The sequence below is a fragment of the Entelurus aequoreus genome, linkage group LG15 (genome assembly GCF_033978785.1).
Source record: "Entelurus aequoreus isolate RoL-2023_Sb linkage group LG15, RoL_Eaeq_v1.1, whole genome shotgun sequence".
Lineage (NCBI taxonomy): Eukaryota > Metazoa > Chordata > Actinopteri > Syngnathiformes > Syngnathidae > Entelurus > Entelurus aequoreus.
Window position 1 is genome coordinate 57,255,592 of NC_084745.1, and position 21,505 is coordinate 57,277,096.

Below are 21,505 nucleotides of genomic sequence, written 5' to 3' on the forward strand. Positions count from 1 at the left end.
TAGTGTGTGTACATTGTGTGTAGAGTTGTATACAGTAGTGTATGTACAGTAGTGTGTGTACATTGTGTGTAAAGTTGTATACAGTAGTGTATGTACAGTAGTGTGTGTACATTGTGTGTAGAGTTGTATACAGTAGTGTATGTACAGTAGTGTGTGTACATTGTGTGTAAAGTTGTATACAGTAGTGTATGTACAGTAGTGTGTGTACATTGTGTGTAGAGTTGTATACAGTAGTGTATGTACAGTAGTGTGTGTACATCGTGTGTAGAGTTGTATACAGTAGTGTATGTACAGTAGTGTGTGTACATTGTGTGTAGAGTTGTATACAGTAGTGTATGTACAGTAGTGTGTGTACATTGTGTGTAAAGTTGTATACAGTAGTGTATGTACAGTAGTGTGTGTACATTGTGTGTAGAGTTGTATACAGTAGTGTATGTACAGTAGTGTGTGTACATCGTGTGTAGAGTTGTATACAGTAGTGTGTATACAGTAGTGTGTGTACATTGTGTGTAGAGTTGTATACAGTAGTGTATGTACAGTAGTGTGTGTACATTGTGTGTAAAGTTGTATACAGTAGTGTATGTACAGTAGTGTGTGTACATTGTGTGTAGAGTTGTATACAGTAGTGTATGTACAGTAGTGTGTGTACATCGTGTGTAGAGTTGTATACAGTAGTGTATGTACAGTAGTGTGTGTACATTGTGTGTAGAGTTGTGTACAGTAGTGTATGTACAGTAGTGTGTGTACATTGTGTGTAGAGTTGTATACAGTAGTGTATGTACAGTAGTGTGTGTACATTGTGTGTAGAGTTGTATACAGTAGTGTATGTACAGTAGTGTGTGTACATTGTGTGTAGAGTTGTATACAGTAGTGTATGTACAGTAGTGTGTGTACATTGTGTGTAGAGTTGTGTACCATAGAGTGTTTAGAGGAGTGTGTGTATTGTTGTGTAGCATAGTGTGTGTACATTATTAGTGTGTAGAGTTGTATACAGTAGTGTGTATGACTGAGTAAGCGATGATGTCATCACACACACAGACACACACACAGACACACACCTGTAGTGTGATGTCATGAGGTAGTTCCCAGGTAGGAAAGATGTTGGTGAAGGTCAAAGGTTCCAGACCAGAGTGGATCAAGTACGACTTAGGAGGTCTTGTAGGATTCTTAGCTGGGAAATACAATACATTATACTTCATTACACTAGTACTAATACTTCATGACACTAGTACTAATACTTCATTACACTAGTACTAATACTTCATGACACTAGTACTAATACTTCATTACACTAGTACTAATACTTCATGACACTAGTACTAATACTTCATTACACTAGTACTAATACTTCATGACACTAGTACTAATACTTCATTACACTAGTACTAATACTTCATGACACTAGTACTAATACTTCATTACACTAGTACTAATACTTCATCACACTGGTACTAATACTTCATGACACTAGTACTAATACTTCATTACACTGGTACTAATACTTCATTACACTAGTACTAATACTTCATCACACTGGTACTAATACTTCATGACACTAGTACTAATACTTCATTACACTAGTACTAATACTTCATCACACTAGTACTAATACATCATTTCAGTAGTACTAATAATTCATCACAGTAGTAATAATACTTCATCAAAGTAGTACTAATACATCATTACAGTAGTACTAATACTTCATCAAAGTAGTACTAATACATCATTACAGTAGTACTAATAATTAATTACAGTAGTACTAATACTACAATGCAGTACTTGTACAGTAGTAATACTACTTGAATGTAGTACTACTACTTGACTGTAGTACCTGTAGAGTAGTACTACTACTTGAATGTAGTACTACTACTTGACTGTAGTACCTGTAGAGTAGTACTACTACTTGAATGTAGTACCTGTAGAGTAGTGCAGCACAGTCTCCATGGCACACTTCCTGTCCAGGTCCCAGTGCTGAAGTGCAGATCCAGTTCTTTCACAGTCCTGAGGCCAGCAGCCTTGCCACAAGTAGACCTCATGGTGGTTGTCTACTAGGAACAAAGCTGAGGAGCACACTTACTAAGTACTCTCATCTAGTACTCTCATCTTACACATACTAAGTACTCTCATCTAGTACTCTCATCTTACACATACTAAGTACTCTCATCTAGTACTCTCATCTTACACATACTAAGTACTCTCATCTAGTACTCTCATCTTACACATACTAAGTACTCTCATCTAGTACTCTCATCTTACACATACTAAGTACTCTCATCTAGTACTCTCATCTTACACATAGTAAGTACTCTCATGTACTCTCATCTTACACATACTAAGTACTCTCATGTACTCTCATCTTACACATACTAAGTACTCTCATCTAGTACTCTCATCTTACACATACTAAGTACTCTCATGTACTCTCATCTTACACATACTAAGTACACTCATGTACTCTCATCTTACACATACTAAGTACTCTCATGTACTGCATGTTAGACATGTTGAAGTGTGATGGTCAGTAGTCTCATGTACTGCATGTTAGACATGTTGAAGTGTGATGGTCAGTACTCTCATGTACTGCATGTTAGACATGTTGAAGTGTGATGGTCAGTACTCTCATGTACTGCATGTTAGACATGTTGAAGTGTGATGGTCAGTACTCTCATGTACTGCATGTTAGACATGTTGAAGTGTGATGGTCAGTACTCTCATGTACTGCATGTTAGACATGTTGAAGTGTGATGGTCAGTACCTGGCTGGTCCACAGAGTACAGGTCTTCCTGCAAGAAGGGCATAGGCTGGACCCTGCTGGACTCTCTGGTCAGGTCCACAGCAGCAAAGTCTCCTGAGCTGCTGCTCAGGTGGAAAAGTCCAGGAGTGAAGTTGAACCTGCCGGGGTCTGAGGGTCAAAGGTCACACATCAGCCAGAGAACTTTTTGTGTTCCTCAGACTTCATTTGTCATCTGGAAGTATTTGATCTACACTTCATGTACTTGCACAAACACCTCCAGTTTTTACTTTGAAACATGTGTAATGGTTTTATTTTGAAAGATTAAAATGTGGACTACTTTTACTTTGAAACATGGAATATTGTGAAATGTTTTTATTTTGAAAGATTGAAATGTGTGATGTTTTTACTTTGAAAGATTAAAATGTGTGCTACTTTTACTTTGACAGATGCAATACATGGGTGCTGCTTTTATTTTGAAACACATAATATTGTGGGCTGTTTTTATATTGAAACATGTAATATTGTGGGGTTTTATTTTGAAAGATTTAAATGTGTGATATTTTTACTTTGAAAGATTTTAATGTGTGCTGCTTTTACTTTGAAAAATATGAAGCTGTGATGTTTTTATTTTGAAAGACGTAAATGTGTGATATTTTTATTTTGAAAGATTAAAATGTGTGCTACTTTTACTTTGAAAGATGCAATACATGGTGCTGCTTCTACTTAGAAACATGTAATATTGTGTAATGTTTTTATTTTGAAAGATGTAAATGTGTGATATTTTTACTTTGAAAGATTCAAATGTGTGCTACTTTTACTTTGAAAGATTGCTGCTACTTTTACTTTGAAAGATGCAATACATGGGTGCAGCTTTTATTTTGAAACAGGTAATATTGTGGGTTTTTATTTTGAAAGATGTAAATATGTGATTTTTTTTTGAAAGATTTAAATGTGTGCTACTTTTACTTTGAGAGGTTAAAATGTGTGCTGCTTTTATTTTGAAAAATATAAAGCTGTGGAAAATATAAAGCTGTCCTACTTTTACTTTGAAAGATGCAATACATGGCTGCTGCTTTTTATTTTGAAAGATGTAAATGTGTGATATTTTTACTTTGACAGATTAAAATGTGTGCTACTTTTACTTTGAAAGATGCAATACATGGTGCTGCTTCTACTTAGAAACATGTAATATTGTGTAATGTTTTTATTTTGAAAGATGTAAATGTGATATTTTTATTTTGAAAGATGTAAATGTCTGTTGTTTTTATTTTGAAAGATGTAAATATGTGATGTTTTTATTTTGAAAGATGTAAACGTGTGTTGTTTTTATTTTGAAAGATGTAAATATGTGATGTTTTTATTTTGAAAGATGTAAATGTGTGATGTTTTTATTTTGAATGATGTAAATGTGTAATGTTTTTATTTTGAAAGATAAATGTGTGATGTTATTATTTTGAAAGATGTAATTGTGTGATATTTTTATTTTGAAAGATAAATGTGTGATTTTATTTTGACAGATGTTAATGTGTGATTTTATTTTGAAATATGTAAATCTGTGATGTTTTTATTTTGAAAGATGTAAATGTGATATTTTTATTTTGAAAGATGTAAATGTGATATTTTTATTTTGAAAGATGTAAATGTGTGATGTTATTTTGAAAAAAGTTAATGTGTGATGTTTTTATTTTGAAAGAAGTTAATGTGTGATGTTTTTATTTTGAAAGATGTAATTGTGTGATATTTTTATTTTGAAAGATAAATGTGTGATTTTATTTTGAAAGATGTTAATGTGTGATTTTATTTTGAAATATGTAAATCTGTGATGTTTTTATTTTGAAAGAGGTAAATGTGATTGTTTTACTTAAAAAGATGTAATACATTTACTACTTTTATCCTGAAAGGTAATCAATGTGTTTTAGTTTTACTTTAATGTGCACTACCTTTACTTTGAAATGTGTAATAAAAGTCTATGACTTTTACCCTAAAAATGTGTAATAAATGTGTTATTTTTACTTTGAAAAGTGTTGTGTTCTACTTTGACTTGAAATAAATGTGTTTGTTTTTACTTTGAAATATGTAAAGTGCGGTACTTTTACTTTGAAAGGTGTAATGTGTGCTAGTTTTCCATTAAAATATTTAATGTCTTAAAAAATGTAATAAATGTGCACCACTTGTACTTTGCAATGTGTAATACATGTGGTATATTTACTTAAAATATGTAATAAATGTTTGCTCCTTTTACTTTGAAAGGTGTGATGGAAGTGTAGCGTGACACACCTTGCAGCATGCAGTCATATGACTTTTACTTTGAAAGGTGTGATGGAAGTGTAGCGTGACACACCTTGCAGCATGCAGTCATATGACTTTTACTTTGAAAGGTGTGATGGAAGTGTAGCGCGACACACCTTGCAGCATGCAGTCATATGACTTTTACTTTGAAAGGTGTGATGGAAGTGTAGCGTGACACACCTTGCAGCATGCAGTCATATGACTTCCTGTCCCGCCCCCCAAGAACCTTCCAGAAGTCACAATCTTCTTTTCCTTCTTCAACTTGTTGGATGTTGACTTGACTGCTGTTGTGTAGTCCTGCTTCTAGGGGACAACTACACAACATGTCTTCTTTTTACACAACATGATACAACATGTCTTCTTCTTACACAACATGATACAACTACACAACATGTCTTCTTCTTACACAACATGATACAACTACACAACCCACAACATGTCTTCTTCTTACACAACATGATACAACTACACAACACACAACATGTCTTCTTCTTACACAACATGATACAACTACACATGTCTTTTTCTTACACAACATGATACAACTACACAACACACAACATGTCTTCTTCTTACACAACATGATACAACTACACAACACACAACATGTCTTCTTCTTACACAACATGATACAACTACACAACATGTCTTCTTCTTACATAACATGATACAACTACACAACACACAACATGTCTTCTTCTTACACAACATGATACAACTACACAACATGTCTTCTTCTTACACAACATGATACAACTACACAACATGTCTTCTTACACAACATGATACTACTACACAACATGTCTTCTTCTTACACACAATGATACAACTACACAACATGTCTTCTTCTTACACAATGATACAACTACACAACGTGTCTTCTTCTTACACAACATGATACAACTACACAACATGTTTTCTTCTTACACAACATGATACAACTACACAACACACAACATGTCTTCTCCTTACACAACATGATACAACTACACAACATGTCTTCTTCTTACACACAATGATACAACATGTCTTCTTACACACAATGATACAACTACACAACATGTCTTCTTCTTACACACAATGATACAACTACACAACATGTCTTCTTACACACAACATGTCTTCTTCTTACACACAACCTGTCTTCTTCTTACACACAATGATACAACTACACTTGTGTTGTTACACACAATGATACAAACTTCCTGCTTCTAGTGGACAACCACACAACATGTCTTCTTACACACAATGATACAACTACACAACATGTCTTCTTCTTACACAACATGATACAACATGTCTTCTTCTTACACAACATGATACAACTACACAACATGTCTTCTTCTTACACAACATGATTCAACTACACAACATGTCTTCTTCTTACACACAATGATACATGTCTTCTTCTTACACACCATGATACAACTACACATGTCTTCTTCTTACACAACATGATACAACTACACAACATGTCTTCTTACACAACATGATACAACTACACAACATGTCTTCTTACACACAATGATACAACTACACAACATGTCTTCTTCTTACACAATGATACAACTACACAACGTGTCTTCTTCTTACACAACATGATACAACTACACAACATGTTTTCTTCTTACACAACATGATACAACTACACAACACACAACATGTCTTCTCCTTACACAACATGATACAACTACACAACATGTCTTCTTCTTACACACAATGATACAACATGTCTTCTTACACACAATGATACAACTACACAACATGTCTTCTTCTTACACACAATGATACAACTACACAACATGTCTTCTTACACACAACATGTCTTCTTCTTACACACAACCTGTCTTCTTCTTACACACAATGATACAACTACACTTGTGTTGTTACACACAATGATACAAACTTCCTGCTTCTAGTGGACAACCACACAACATGTCTTCTTACACACAATGATACAACTACACTTGTGTTGTTACACAATGCTACAAACTTCCTACTTCTAGTGGACAACTACACAACATGTGTTCTTACACACAATGATACAACTACACTTGTGTTGTTACACACAATGGTACAAACGTCCTGCTTCTAGAGGACAACTACACAACACTTGTTGTTACACAATGATACAACTAGACGACGAGTGTTGTTTATACACTGATACAAACTTCCTGCTTCTACAGGACAACTACACAACACTTGTTACACAATGATACAAACTTCCTGCTTCTAGAGGACAACTACACAACTCTTGTTACACAATGATACAACTAGACAATGAGTGTTTATACAATGATACAAACTTCCTGCTTCTACAGGACAACTACACAACACTTGTTACACAATGATACAAACTTCCTGCTTCTAGAGGCAAACTACACAACACTTGTTACACAATAATACAAACTTCCTGCTTCTAGAGGACAACTACACAAAGTGTTGTTTACACAATGATACAACTACACAACGACTGTTGTTTACACAATGATACAAACTTCCTGCTTCTACAAAACAACTACACAATACTTGTTACACAATGATACAACTACACATATGTTGTTTATACAATGATACAAACTTCCTGCTTCTAGGGGACAACTACACAACAAGTGTTGTTACACAATGATACAACTACACAAAAAGTGTTGTTTACACAACTACACACACTTCCTGTCTCCTACAGGACAACTACACACACTTCCTGTCTCCTAGAGGACAGATACACACACTTCCTGTCTCCTAGAGGACAACTACACACACTTCCTGTCTACTAGAGGACGACTACACACACTTCCTGTCTCCTAGAGAACAACTACACACACTTCCTATCTTCTAGAGGACAACTCCACACACTTCCTGTCTCCTAGAGAACAACTACACACACTTCCTATCTTCTAGAGGACAACTACACACACTTCCTGTCTACTAGAGGACAACTACACACACTTCCTGTCTCCTAGAGGACAAATACACACACTTCCTGTCTACTAGAGGACAACTACACACACTTCCTGTCTACTAGAGGACAAATACACACACTTCCTGTCTCCTAGAGGACAACTACACACACTCCCTGTCTCCTAAAGGACAACTACACACACTTCCTGTCTCCTAAAGGACAACTACACACACTTCCTGTCTACTAGAGGACAACTACACACATTTCCTGTCTACTAGAGGACAACTACACACACTTCCTGTCTCCTAGAGGACAACTCCACACACTTCCTGTCTCCTAGAGGACAACTACACACACTTCCTGTCTCCTAGAGGACAACTACACACACTTCCTGTCTACTAGAGGACGACTACACACACTTCATGTCTCCTAGAGGACAACTCCACACACTTCCTGTCTCCTAGAGGACAACTCCACACACTTCCTGTCTCCTAGAAGACAACTACACACACTTCCTGTCTCCTAGAGGACAACTACACACACTTCCTGTCTCCTAGAGGACAACTCCACACACTTCCTGTCTCCTAGAGAACAACTACACACACTTCCTATCTTCTAGAGGACAACTACACACACTTCCTGTCTACTAGAGGACAACTACACAGACTTCCTGTCTCCTAGAGGACAAATACACACACTTCCTGTCTACTAGAGGACAACTACACACACTTCCTGTCTACTAGAGGACAAATACACACACTTCCTGTCTCCTAGAGGACAACTACACACACTCCCTGTCTCCTAAAGGACAACTACACACACTTCCTGTCTCCTAGAGGACAACTACACACACTTCCTGTCTACTAGAGGACAACTACACACATTTCCTATCTACTAGAGGACAACTACACACACTTCCTATCTTCTAGAGGACAACTACACACACTTCCTGTCTACTAGAGGACAACTACACACACTTCCTGTCTCCTAGAGGACAAATACACACACTTCCTGTCTACTAAAGGACAACTACACACACTTCCTGTCTACTAGAGGACAAATACACACACTTCCTGTCTCCTAGAGGACAACTACACACACTCCCTGTCTCCTAAAGGACAACTACACACACGTCCTGTCTCCTAAAGGACAACTACACACACTTCCTGTCTACTAGAGGACAACTACACACATTTCCTGTCTACTAGAGGACAACTACACACACTTCCTGTCTCCTAGAGGACAACTCCACACACTTCCTGTCTCCTAGAGGACAACTACACACACTTCCTGTCTCCTAGAGGACAACTACACACACTTCCTGTCTACTAGAGGACGACTACACACACTTCCTGTCTCCTAGAGGACAACTCCACACACTTCCTGTCTCCTAGAGGACAACTCCACACACTTCCTGTCTCCTAGAAGACAACTACACACACTTCCTGTCTCCTAGAGGACAACTACACACACTTCCTGTCTCCTAGAGGACAACTCCACACACTTCCTGTCTCCTAGAGGACAACTCCACACACTTCCTGTCTCCTAGAAGACAACTACACACACTTCCTGTCTCCTAGAGGACGACTACACACACTTCCTGTCTCCTAGAGGACAAATACACACACTTCCTGTCTCCTAGAGAACAACTCCACACACTTCCTGTCTCCTAGAAGACAACTACACACACTTCCTGTCTACTAGAGGACGACTACACACACTTCCTATCTTCTAGAGGACAACTCCACACACTTCCTGTCTCCTAGAGAACAACTCCACACACTTCCTGTCTCCTAGGTGCCAACTTCCTGTCTTGCTTACAGTTGCTGTATCCTGCTGGCGGCCATGTTAGCTACCAGGCGGGTGTGCTGGAGGCTCTTACAGCCGTGCCACAGGTGGATGTTGGCCAGCTGGATGTTGAGCAACAACATGGAGGCTCTGGAGCGCAGACTGCTGCAGTGACACACCACCTCCACCAGGTGGCTCTCTAGCTCCTCCTCCCCTCTCACACAGTACAGCCGCACATCACCTGCACACAATCACATCATTTCAACTACATTTGTGTTTATTGACATTATCACTTTATTATTTATTGACATTATCACTTTATTATTTATTGACATTATCACTTTATTATTTATTGACATTATCACATTATTATTTATTGACATTATCACTTTATTATTTATTGACATTATCACATTATTATTTATTGACATCAATTTATTATTTATTGACATTATCACATTATTATTTATTGACATTATCACTTTATTATTTATTGACATTATCACATTATTATTTATTGACATTATCACATTATTATTTATTGACATTATCACTTTATTATTTATTGACATTATCACATTATTATTTATTGACATCATCACTTTATTATTTATTGACATTATCACATTATTATTTATTGACATTATCACTTTATTATTTATTGACATTATCACATTATTATTTATTGACATTATCACTTTATTATTTATTGACATTATCACATTATTATTTATTGACATTATCACTTTATTTATTGACATTATCACTTTATTATTTATTGACATTATCACTTTATTTATTGACATTATCACTTTATTATTTATTGACATTATCACATTATTATTTATTGACATTATCACTTTATTATTTATTGACATTATCACATTATTATTTATTGACATTATCACTTTATTATTTATTGACATTATCACATTATTATTTATTGACATTATGACTTTATTATTTATTGACATTATCACATTATTATTTATTGACATTATCACTTTATTATTTATTGACATTATCACATTATTATTTATTGACATTATCACTTTATTATTTATTGACATTATCACTTTATTATTTATTGACATTATCACATTATTATTTATTGACATTATCACTTTATTTATTGACATTATCACTTTATTATTTATTGACATTATCACATTATTATTTATTGACATTATCACTTTATTATTTATTGACATTATCACATTATTTATTGACATTATCACTTTATTATTTATTGACATTATCACATTATTATTTATTGACATTATCACTTTATTATTTATTGACATTATCACATTATTATTTATTGACATTATCACTTTTTTATTTATTGACATTATCACATTATTATTTATTGACATTATCACGTTATTATTTATTGACATCAGCCTGCTAGCATTTCATTATTATGTTTGACAGTAATAAGTGATGATAACTTTTTGCCTATTTTAGTTTCCTGGTACACACTTATTGTTTTACTTAGCACATGTTAGCTGCTAGAATTCTAGCTGGTTAACAAATGTTTGCTAGTATTCACTTTATAGTCAAATATTTTGTTACTTCAAAAACGTCAACTGTTAGCATGCTAACGTTTTAGCTTATCTTTACTGGATTTATGCGTCATAGTCAAATATTTTGTTACTCCAAGAATGTCATCTGGTGTCAACATTTAAGTGTAGAAAGTAAAACAAATAATTTTAGACACCTTTTTGGATCCCTGACATATTTATTTGGATTTTTTTTTTTTTTTTGTCATTGTTCCAAAAAATAATGACTCCAAATTATTGTTGTTATGAATTCTATTTAAAGCTGCAATGACTTCACATCAAATGTTACACTTTGACAAATATTTTTGTAATTATATTTAACTTTTTGTGTTTTTGTCATGAAGTTTTCTTTTGGAAAAAAATGTTTTTTTTTCTTTTTTCTTTTTTAGACATATGCGTGCTAGTTCTAGTTTTTATTTGTATTTATTATTATTATCTTTTTTGTTTTAATACACTGTAGCACTTTGAGGTTGTTTGCTCAATGTAAAGTGCTTTTTACAAATCACATCTATTATTATTATGAAAGGTCAATAAACATGTATATTTAAGTGTTGAAAGTCAAAGAAATATTACTAGATGACTTCTTTTTTAGCACTTTAATGACTGGGACCCAAAAGGACCTTTATCTTGCACCAAAATTGAGCGGCGCTCGAATGGTTTTGGAAAATGGAAAGTATGAAAATGTCCCCCACATGTGGAAGCCAGTGTAGGTGTACCTAATGTTGTGTCTCTTACTGTGTGAGTTCTCCTGGTCTTCCTCTCTCCTCCCAGCGTGGACCACCATGCCTCCTCTGAAGCACTGCAGGAAGCACGGCGGCTCTTTGCCCTGCTGGACTTGGATCTGACGCCGCAGGAAGTCACCGTCAACATTTTACAGGGAAATGACTGACTATAAACTACACAAACTTTTTTTTTACTCCAGTCCAACAATGCACACGTACAAAAACTATTGGACTACAAAAAGGATTAATAAGTATAAAAACTATTTTCTTCCATTAAAAAGGAAAAATATTCCCCAATCTAAAATGGATTTAGTCCAGGCAGTAATATTGATCCACACACCTGCACTCAGAGCACCTGTAATTCTCCAACAGGTGGTGCTGCTGAGTCATTTTAGGGCAGTTAGAGCTACTGCTATTGGCGCATGGTGCCGTCCACCAGAATTAGAAGAAAAAGCAGGGTGGGGAGGAAATTGGCGGAGAGAAGAGAGAGAGGTTGACTTACAGGTTGAGCTTGTTCAAATTTTATACTTGCCAAAATTTGGTTTTATACTTGCAATTTGTTTTCCAAATTGAAGAAAAATGTTTTTTCACTTGCGATCGTTTTAATAGAAGAACATTTTTTATACTTGCAAATTGTTTTTTTAATTAAACAAAATTATTATTTTTTTACTTGCGAATCTTTTTTTTTTTTTAATTTAAGATTTTTTTTTAATTGCAATTGTTTTTTAATTGAAGAAAATTGTTTTGTTTCGTTGAAAAAAAATTTTTTTTCATTCAAGAACTATTTTTTTACTTGCAAATTATTACTTTCATTGAATAAAATAGATTTTTTTATCTGATAATCTTTTTTTAAACTACAAAAAAAATGTTTTTTTTTAACTTTTTTATAGTTTTCATTTAAAAATGTTTTTTTTCTTGCAAATCATTTTAATGAAAGAACATTTATTTTTTTAAACTTGTTTATAGTTTTTATTATCTAAAGAAAATTGTTTATTTTACTTGCAAATCGTTTTTTTAATTAAATATTTTATTTTAATTTTACTTGTTTATAGTTTATCTAAAAAAAACAGTTTTTTTAAAACTTGAAAATCATTTGAATTGAAAATTGTTTTTTTCACTTGCAAATCTTTATTAACTAAAGAAAATACCTTTTTTTTTTTTTTTACTTGCGTATAGTTTTTTGATGAAAAGATTTTCGTTTTTTAATAGAATAATTTTTTTGAACTTTAAGAATGTTTTTTTTAATTGAAGAAAATAGTTTATTTCTAAAACTCCCAAATATATTTTTTTTATTGAAGAAAAAAAAAAGTTTTCACTTGAGAAATGTTTTTTTAACTTTCAATTTTTACTTGCGAATTGTTGGGCGTAAGTAAAAAATATTGTTGTATGTTTGTAGAGTTTTGGCAGTAATCCATTTAAAAATGTCAAAATAAAAGACGGCGGGAGAAGATGTTTGTTTACCTGAGCTCCTCCTTCCTGGTCCAGTTCCAAGGTCATGAGGGCTGACGTTCCTTTCTCGCTGATGGTGGCGTTGCGACCTTGCCAGAAGAAGTAGCAGCACTTCTCTCTCCCGGGTCCTGCGGTCTTCTTCTGCTCTGGTTTCTGATGCTTCCCCACTGACAAGAAGGGGAACAAGAAGACTTTTTATATAAAGGTAACCGTCACAGAAACGTGGTAAAATAAAAGCAATTATCACAGGAAGTCACTATGTGGTACGTTTATGTCACAGGAAGTCGTTATGTGGTTCATTTATTTCACAGGAAGTCATTATGTGGTACATTTATGTCACAGGAAGTCGCTATGTGGTTCATTTATTTCACAGGAAGTCATTATGTGGTACATTTATGCCACAGGAAGTCATTATGTGGTACATTTATGTCACAGGAAGTTGTTATGTGGTTCATTTATTTCACAGGAAGTCATTATGTGGTACATTTATCTCACAGGAAGTCATTATGTGGTACATTTATGTTACAGGAAGTGGTTATGTGGTTCATTTACATCACAGGAAGTTGTTGTGTTACATTTATGTCACAGGAAGTAATTATGTGGTAAAATAAAAGTAATTATCACAGGAAGTCATTATGTAGTACATTTACGTCACAGGAAGTCGTTATGTGGTCCATTTATGTCACAGGAAGTCGTTATGTGGTACATTTATTTCACAGGAAGTGGTTATGTTGTTCATTTAAGTCCCAGAAAGTGGTTATGTTGTTCATTTACGTCACAGGAAGTTGTTGTGTTACATTTATGTCACAGCAAGTCATTATGTGGTAAAATAAAAGTAATTATCACAGGAAGTAATTCTGTGGTACATTTATTTCACAGGAAGTCGTTATGTGGTTAATTTAAGTCACAGGAAGTCGTAAAGTGGTAATTATGTCACAGGAAGTGGTTAAGTGGTACGTTTATGTCACAGGAAGTGGTTACGTGGTACATTTATGTCACAGGAAGTGGTTACGTGGTACATTTGTCACAGGAAGTGGTTAAGTGTTACATTTATGTCACAGGAAGTGGTTACCTGGTACATTTGTCACAGGAAGTGGTTAAGTGGTACGTTTATGTCATAGGAAGTGGTTAAGTGTTACATTTATGTCACAGGAAGTGGTTACGTGGTACATTTATGTGACAGGAAGTGGTTAAGTGTTACATTTATGTCACAGGAAGTGGTTAAGTGTTACATTTATGTGACAGGAAGTGGTTATGTGGTACATATATGTGACAGGAAGTGGTTAAGTGTTACATTTATGTGACAGGAAGTGGTGAAGTGGTACATTTATGTGACAGGAAGTGGTTAAGTGTTACATTTTTGTCACAGGAAGTGGTTACGTGGTACATTTATGTCAAAGGAAGTGGTTATGTGGTACATTTGTCACAGGAAGTGGTGAAGTGGTACGTTTATGTCATAGGAAGTGGTTAAGTGTTACATTTGTGTCACAGGAAGTGGTTAAACGGTACATTTATGTCCCAGGAAGTGGTTACGTGGTACATTTATGTGACAGGAAGTGGTTAAGTGTTACATTTATGTCACAGGAAGTGGTTATGTGGTACATATATGTAACAGGAAGTGGTTAAGTGTTACATTTATGTGACAGGAAGTGGTTATGTGTTACATTTATGTGACAGGAAGTGGTTAAGTGTTACATTTATGTGACAGGAAGTGGTTACGTGTTACATTTATGTGACAGGAAGTGGTTAAGTGTTACATTTATGTGACAGGAAGTGGTTACGTGTTACATTTATGTGACAGGAAGTGGTTAAGTGTTACATTTATGTGACAGGAAGTGGTTAAGTGTTACATTTATGTGACAGGAAGTGCGTGGTACAGACCTGCGGTGCTGAGCATGAACTTCCACTTCACCACGTAGGCGTCGCCCTCGTGGAACTGGCCGATGCTTTGGCGCGGCAGGCGGCTGTAGTCAAACTCCAGAATGTGCCAGACGTCCACAGCCAAGGTGCGCACCTCGTAGCACCGCCCGTCGTCCGCCTCCACCAGCCCGTAGCCCCGCCCCACATCCACGCCATCCACCAGGGTGCGTGCGGGCGCCATCATGCGAGCGGCGTGGAAGGTGCGAGGGCGGAGTGAAGTCAGCTGCTGCGGACAGGAAGACATGAGCGCTAACATAGCGTGTTGCTACGTGTACACGTGCACGCCACCTGGTGGTCGCTGATGCTCCTGATGGTGGGTGTGGCTTCTGTCCAGTCCAAGAACTTCTCCTTGAACAAGGACGTTTCATTGTGATGAGTCACTCTGCCAAACAGCGCCCAGTCAGGACGCCCTCGTCCTTTCCTGCACGCACACCATCATGACATCATCACCATCATGACATCATCACCATCGTGACATCATCACAATCGTGACATCATCACATGTGACCGTTCAATGATCACCTTTCATCATGACATCATCACATGTGACTGTTCAATAATTACCTTTCATCATGACATCATCACATGTGACTGTTCAATGATCACCTTTCATCATGACATCATCACATGTGACCGTTCAATGATCACCTTTCATCATGACATCATCACATGTGACTGTTCAATAATTACCTTTCATCATGACATCATCACATGTGACCGTTCAATGATCACCTTTCATCATGACATCATCACATGTGACTGTTCAACGATCACCTTTCATCATGACATCATCACATGTGACTGTTCAATAATTACCTTTCATCATGACATCATCACAATCATGACATCACAATCGTGACATCATCACATGTGACCGTTCAATGATCACCTTTCATCATGACATCATCACATGTGACTGTTCAATGATCACCTTTCATCATGACATCATCACATGTGACTGTTCAATGATCACCTTTCATCATGACATCATCACATGTGACCGTTCAATGATCACCTTTCATCATGACATCATCACATGTGACTGTTCAATGATCACCTTTCATCATGACATCATCACATGTGACTGTTCAATGATCACCTTTCATCATGACATCATCACATGTGACTGTTCAATGATCACCTTTCATCATGACATCATCACAATCGTGACATCATCACATGTGACTGTTCAATGATCACCTTTCATGATGACATCATCACATGTGACTGTTCAATGATCACCTTTCATCATGACATCATCACATGTGACTGTTCAATGATCACCTTTCATCATGACATCATCACATGTGACTGTTCAATGATCACCTTTCATCATGACATCATCACATGTGACTGTTCAATGATCACCTTTCATCATGACATCATCACAATCATGACATCATCACATGTGACCGTTCAATGATCACCTTTCATCATGACATCATCACAATCGTGACATCATCACATGTGACTGTTCAATGATCACCTTTCATCATGACATCATCACATGTGACCGTTCAATGATCACCTTTAATCATGACATCATCACATGTGACTGTTCAATGATCACCTTTCATGATGACATCATCACAATCATGACATCATCACATGTGACTGTTCAATGATCACCTTTCATGATGACATCATCACAATCATGACATCATCACATGTGACTGTTCAATGATCACCTTTCATCATGACATCATCACAATCGTGACATCATCACATGTGACTGTTCAATGATCACCTTTCATCATGACATCATCACATGTGACTGTTCAATGATCACCTTTCATCATGACATCATCACAATCATGACATCATCACATGTGACGGTTCAATAATTACCTTTCATTATGCTTGTTAGCCTGTTAGCTACTTTAAGCTATTTTTCATTCAATCAAACTGTATTTATTTATTTGATGTTTTATTTTGAAAGTATACAACTCAGTCATATTTTGCTACTTGACGCATGCAACTGATGGCATGTTAGCGCTAGCATGCTACCTTTTTTATTAGCTATTTTTGCAGGTATACACCTCGAGAATCTATATTTGACGCATGCTTGCTGTTAGCATGCCAACGTTAGCATGTTAGCTACTTTGAAAATGTGTTTTTTTACTCGTAGTTTTTTTTTACTTTACTTTATGTACTATTTTGCAAGTATAGTCATATTTTGCTACTTGACGCATGCAACTGATGGCATGCTAACGTTAGCATGTTAGCGTTAGCATGCTACCTTTTTTATTAGCTGTTTTTGCAGGTATACACCTCAAGAATCTATATTTGACGCATGCTTGCTGTTAGCATGCCAACATTAGCATGTTAGCTACTTATAAAATTAGTTTTTTTACTTGTAGTCTTTTATTACTTGATGTATTATTTTGCAAGTATAGTCATATTTTGCTACTTGACACATGCGACTGATGGCATGCTAACGTTAGCATGATATCTTTTTTTTAGCTATTTTTGCAGGTATACACCTCAAGAGAGCTATATTTTCATACATGATGCATGCTTGCTGTTAGCATGCCAACATTAGCATTTTTCAAAATTATTTACTATTTTTTTTCACTTGAGAATTGTTTTTTCAATTGAAGAAAAATGTTTTTTTTTATTTGTAAATAGTTTATTTTCTACTTGGTGATGGCATTGGCTACAGCCCTGTGGTGTTACCTACTTGGGTATGCGGGGGTTACATTCTCCAGGGTCCAGAGGGTTGATGTCACAGTTGGTGTAGTCGAAGGTGCCATTCCACAGGTGCTTGGCCAGCTGGAAGGCCACCTTCTTCTGTGCCAGGGTCACCTCCTTGCCGTGCCAGATGTACATCTCACTGCCAAAGTCCAGCACCAGAACCTGGACACAGCGGGCCAGGTCAAGGTCTTCCTCTCCTTCCAGACCACACCTTTTTACATCGTTCTTGTGGCTGCCCTCAGAGGACCACTTTAAATGACATTGTGGGCCACAATAAATAACATGACGGACCATTTTAAATAAACTGACAGACTACATTAAATAACATGACGGGCCACATTAATGTGGTGGGCCGAATTAAATGAGGTGAGCCACCTTAAATGAAGTGGTGGGCCAAATTAAATGATGTGGCGGGCCACCTTAAATTGTGTGGCAGGCCAAATTAAATGATGGGGCGGGTCACCTTAAATGACGTGGTGGGCCGAATTAAATGATGTGGCAGACCACATTAATGGTGTGGCAAACCACATTAAATGAAGTGGTGGGCCGAATTAAATGGTGTGGCAAACCACATTAAATGAAGTGGTGGGCTGAATTAAATGATGTGGCGGACCACATTAATGATGTGGTGGGCCGAATTAAATTATGTGGCGAAACACAAATGATGTGGTGGGCCATTTTAAATGAAGTGGTGGGCCGACTTAAATGACATGATGTGGCGGGCCAAATTAAAGGATGAGGCGGGCCGAATTAAATGATGTGGCGGACCACATTAATGATGTGGTGGGTCACCTTAAATGATGTGGTGGGCCGAATTAAATAATATGGCGGGCAAACTTAAAAGATGTGGCAGGCCAACTTAAATGATGTGGTGGGCTACCTTAAATGATGTGGTGGGCTGAATTAAATGATGTGGCAGACCACATTAATGAAGTGGTGGGCCACATTAAATGAAGTGGTGGGCCACATTAATGATGTTGTGGGCTGAATTAAATGATGTGGCGGACCACATTAATGAGGTGGTGGGCCACATTAAATGATGTGGTGGGCTGAATTAAACGTGGTGGACCACATTAATGAGGTGGTGGGCCAACTTAAATGATGTGGTGGGCTGAATTAAATGTGGAGAACCACGTTAATGAGGCGGTGGTCCCCATTAAATTATGTGGTGGGCCGAATTAAATTCAATGGCGTCAAACTTAAATTATGTGGCAGGCCAAATTAAATGATGTGGTGGGCCATGTTAAATGTTGTGGCAAAAAACATGAAATGATGTGGTGGGCCAATTTAAAACATTGGGCGGACAACTTTAAATGACGTGGTGGGCCACTTTAAATGTTGTGGCAAAAAACATGAAATGATGTGGTGGGCCACATTAAAACATTGGGTGGGCCACATTAAATGATGTGGCAAAAAACATGAAATGATGTGGTGGGCCACCTTAAAACATTGGGTGGGCCACATTAAATGATGTGGCAAAAAACATGAAATGATGTGGTGGGCCACTTGAAAGCATTGGGCGGGCCACAGTGTGGTGTATGTTTGTGACCTCAGTAGGCCGCAGTAAAGAGGTGGCAGGTGTTCTGGCCCAGAAGAGGTGGTCTGGCAGCAGCTTGTTGAGGCTGAGTCTGTAGATGCAGTTAGTCTCCACCATGGCGTCCTCATACAGATCGTCTTCATCCGCCGCTCCCGCCGCTGCCACCACAAAGCAGGAGAACACTTGGCATGATGATAACAACAAGTCAGAGGTGTGAAAGTCTTACCCTGGTAACTCGCTCGCCCTCCCAGAACCTTCCAGAACTCCTCCATGTCCTGGTCGGCCACGCCTTCTTCCAGCACCTGGACCTCGTCGGCACGGCAACCAAGATCTTTCTTTTTCTGGATGAAGTTGGCCAACTCAGCAGCCTGAAGCCACAATAAAATACATGTTACATTGTAATAAAACATGTTCAATAAAAACATGTTCAATTGTAATAAAACATGTTAAATTGTAATAAAACATGTTCAATAAAAACATGTTACATTGTAATAAAACATGTTCAATAAAAACATGTTCAATTGTAATAAAACATGTTCAATAAAAAACATGTTACATTGTAATAAAACATGTTCAATAAAAACATGTTCAATTGTAATAAAACATGTTCAATAAAAAACATGTTACATTGTAATAAAACATGTTCAATAAAAACATGTTACATTGTAATAAAACATGTTAAATAAAAAACATGTTACATTGTAATAAAACATGTTCAATAAAAACATGTTCAATTGTAATAAAACATGTTCAATAAAAACATGTTCAATTGTAATAAAACATGTTCAATAAAAAACATGTTACATTGTAATAAAACATGTTCAATAAAAACATGTTACATTCTAATAAAACATGTTCAATAAAAACATGTTACATTGTAATAAAACATGTTCAATAAAAACATGTTACATTGTAATAAAACATGTTCAATAAAAACATGTTACATTGTAATAAAACATGTTAAATAAAAAACATGTTACATTGTAATAAAACATGTTCAATAAAAACATGTTCAATTGTAATAAAACATGTTCAATAAAAACATGTTCAATTGTAATAAAATATGTTCAATAAAAAACATGTTACATTGTAATAAAACATGTTCAATAAAAACATGTTACATTGTAATAAAACATGTTCAATAAAAACATGTTCAATTGTAATAAAACATGTTAAATTGTAATAAAACATGTTCAATAAAAACATGTTACATTGTAATAAAACATGTTCAATAAAAACATGTTCAATTGTAATAAAACATGTTCAATAAAAAACATGTTACATTGTAATAAAACATGTTCAATAAAAACATGTTCAATTGTAATAAAACATGTTCAATAAAAAACATGTTACATTGTAATAAAACATGTTCAATAAAAACATGTTACATTGTAATAAAACATGTTAAATAAAAACATGTTACATTGTAATAAAACATGTTCAATAAAAACATGTTCAATTGTAATAAAACATGTTCAATAAAAACATGTTCAATTGTAATAAAACATGTTCAATAAAAAACATGTTACATTGTAATAAAACATGTTCAATAAAAACATGTTACATTGTAATAAAACATGTTCAATAAAAACATGTTACATTGTAATAAAACATGTTCAATAAAAACATGTTACATTGTAATAAAACATGTTCAATAAAAAACATGTTACATTGTAATAAAACATGTTCAATAAAAACATGTTCAATTGTAATAAAACATGTTCAATAAAAAACATGTTACATTGTAATAAAACATGTTCAATAAAAACATGTTACATTGTAATAAAACATGTTAAATAAAAAACATGTTACATTGTAATAAAACATGTTCAATAAAAACATGTTACATTGTAATAAAACATGTTCAATAAAAACATGTTCAATTGTAATAAAACATGTTCAATAAAA

The 21,505-nt window shown here is 35.5% G+C and overlaps 1 protein-coding gene across 9 annotated transcripts in view; it reads right to left on the reverse strand.

The window, feature by feature from the left end:
- Positions 1-21,505, reverse strand: part of LOC133630288 (supervillin-like) — a 138,235-nt gene that overhangs the window by 6,602 nt on the left and 110,128 nt on the right. For 8 of the 9 annotated variants that reach the window (XM_062021818.1, XM_062021817.1, XM_062021816.1 and 5 more), the window contains 12 exons: positions 19,824-19,965; positions 19,610-19,755; positions 18,047-18,222; positions 15,655-15,787; positions 15,328-15,592; positions 13,459-13,613; positions 12,011-12,116; positions 9,747-9,954; positions 5,204-5,337; positions 2,756-2,902; positions 1,917-2,060; positions 1,059-1,171 (listed from right to left, as the gene is read on the reverse strand). In XM_062021818.1, the coding sequence (XP_061877802.1) occupies positions 1,059-1,171; positions 1,917-2,060; positions 2,756-2,902; positions 5,204-5,337; positions 9,747-9,954; positions 12,011-12,116; positions 13,459-13,613; positions 15,328-15,592; positions 15,655-15,787; positions 18,047-18,222; positions 19,610-19,755; positions 19,824-19,965 (1,869 nt within the window). The remainder of the gene's footprint in view (positions 1-1,058; positions 1,172-1,916; positions 2,061-2,755; positions 2,903-5,203; positions 5,338-9,746; positions 9,955-12,010; positions 12,117-13,458; positions 13,614-15,327; positions 15,593-15,654; positions 15,788-18,046; positions 18,223-19,609; positions 19,756-19,823; positions 19,966-21,505) is intronic. The other variant, XM_062021815.1, reaches the window with a different exon arrangement.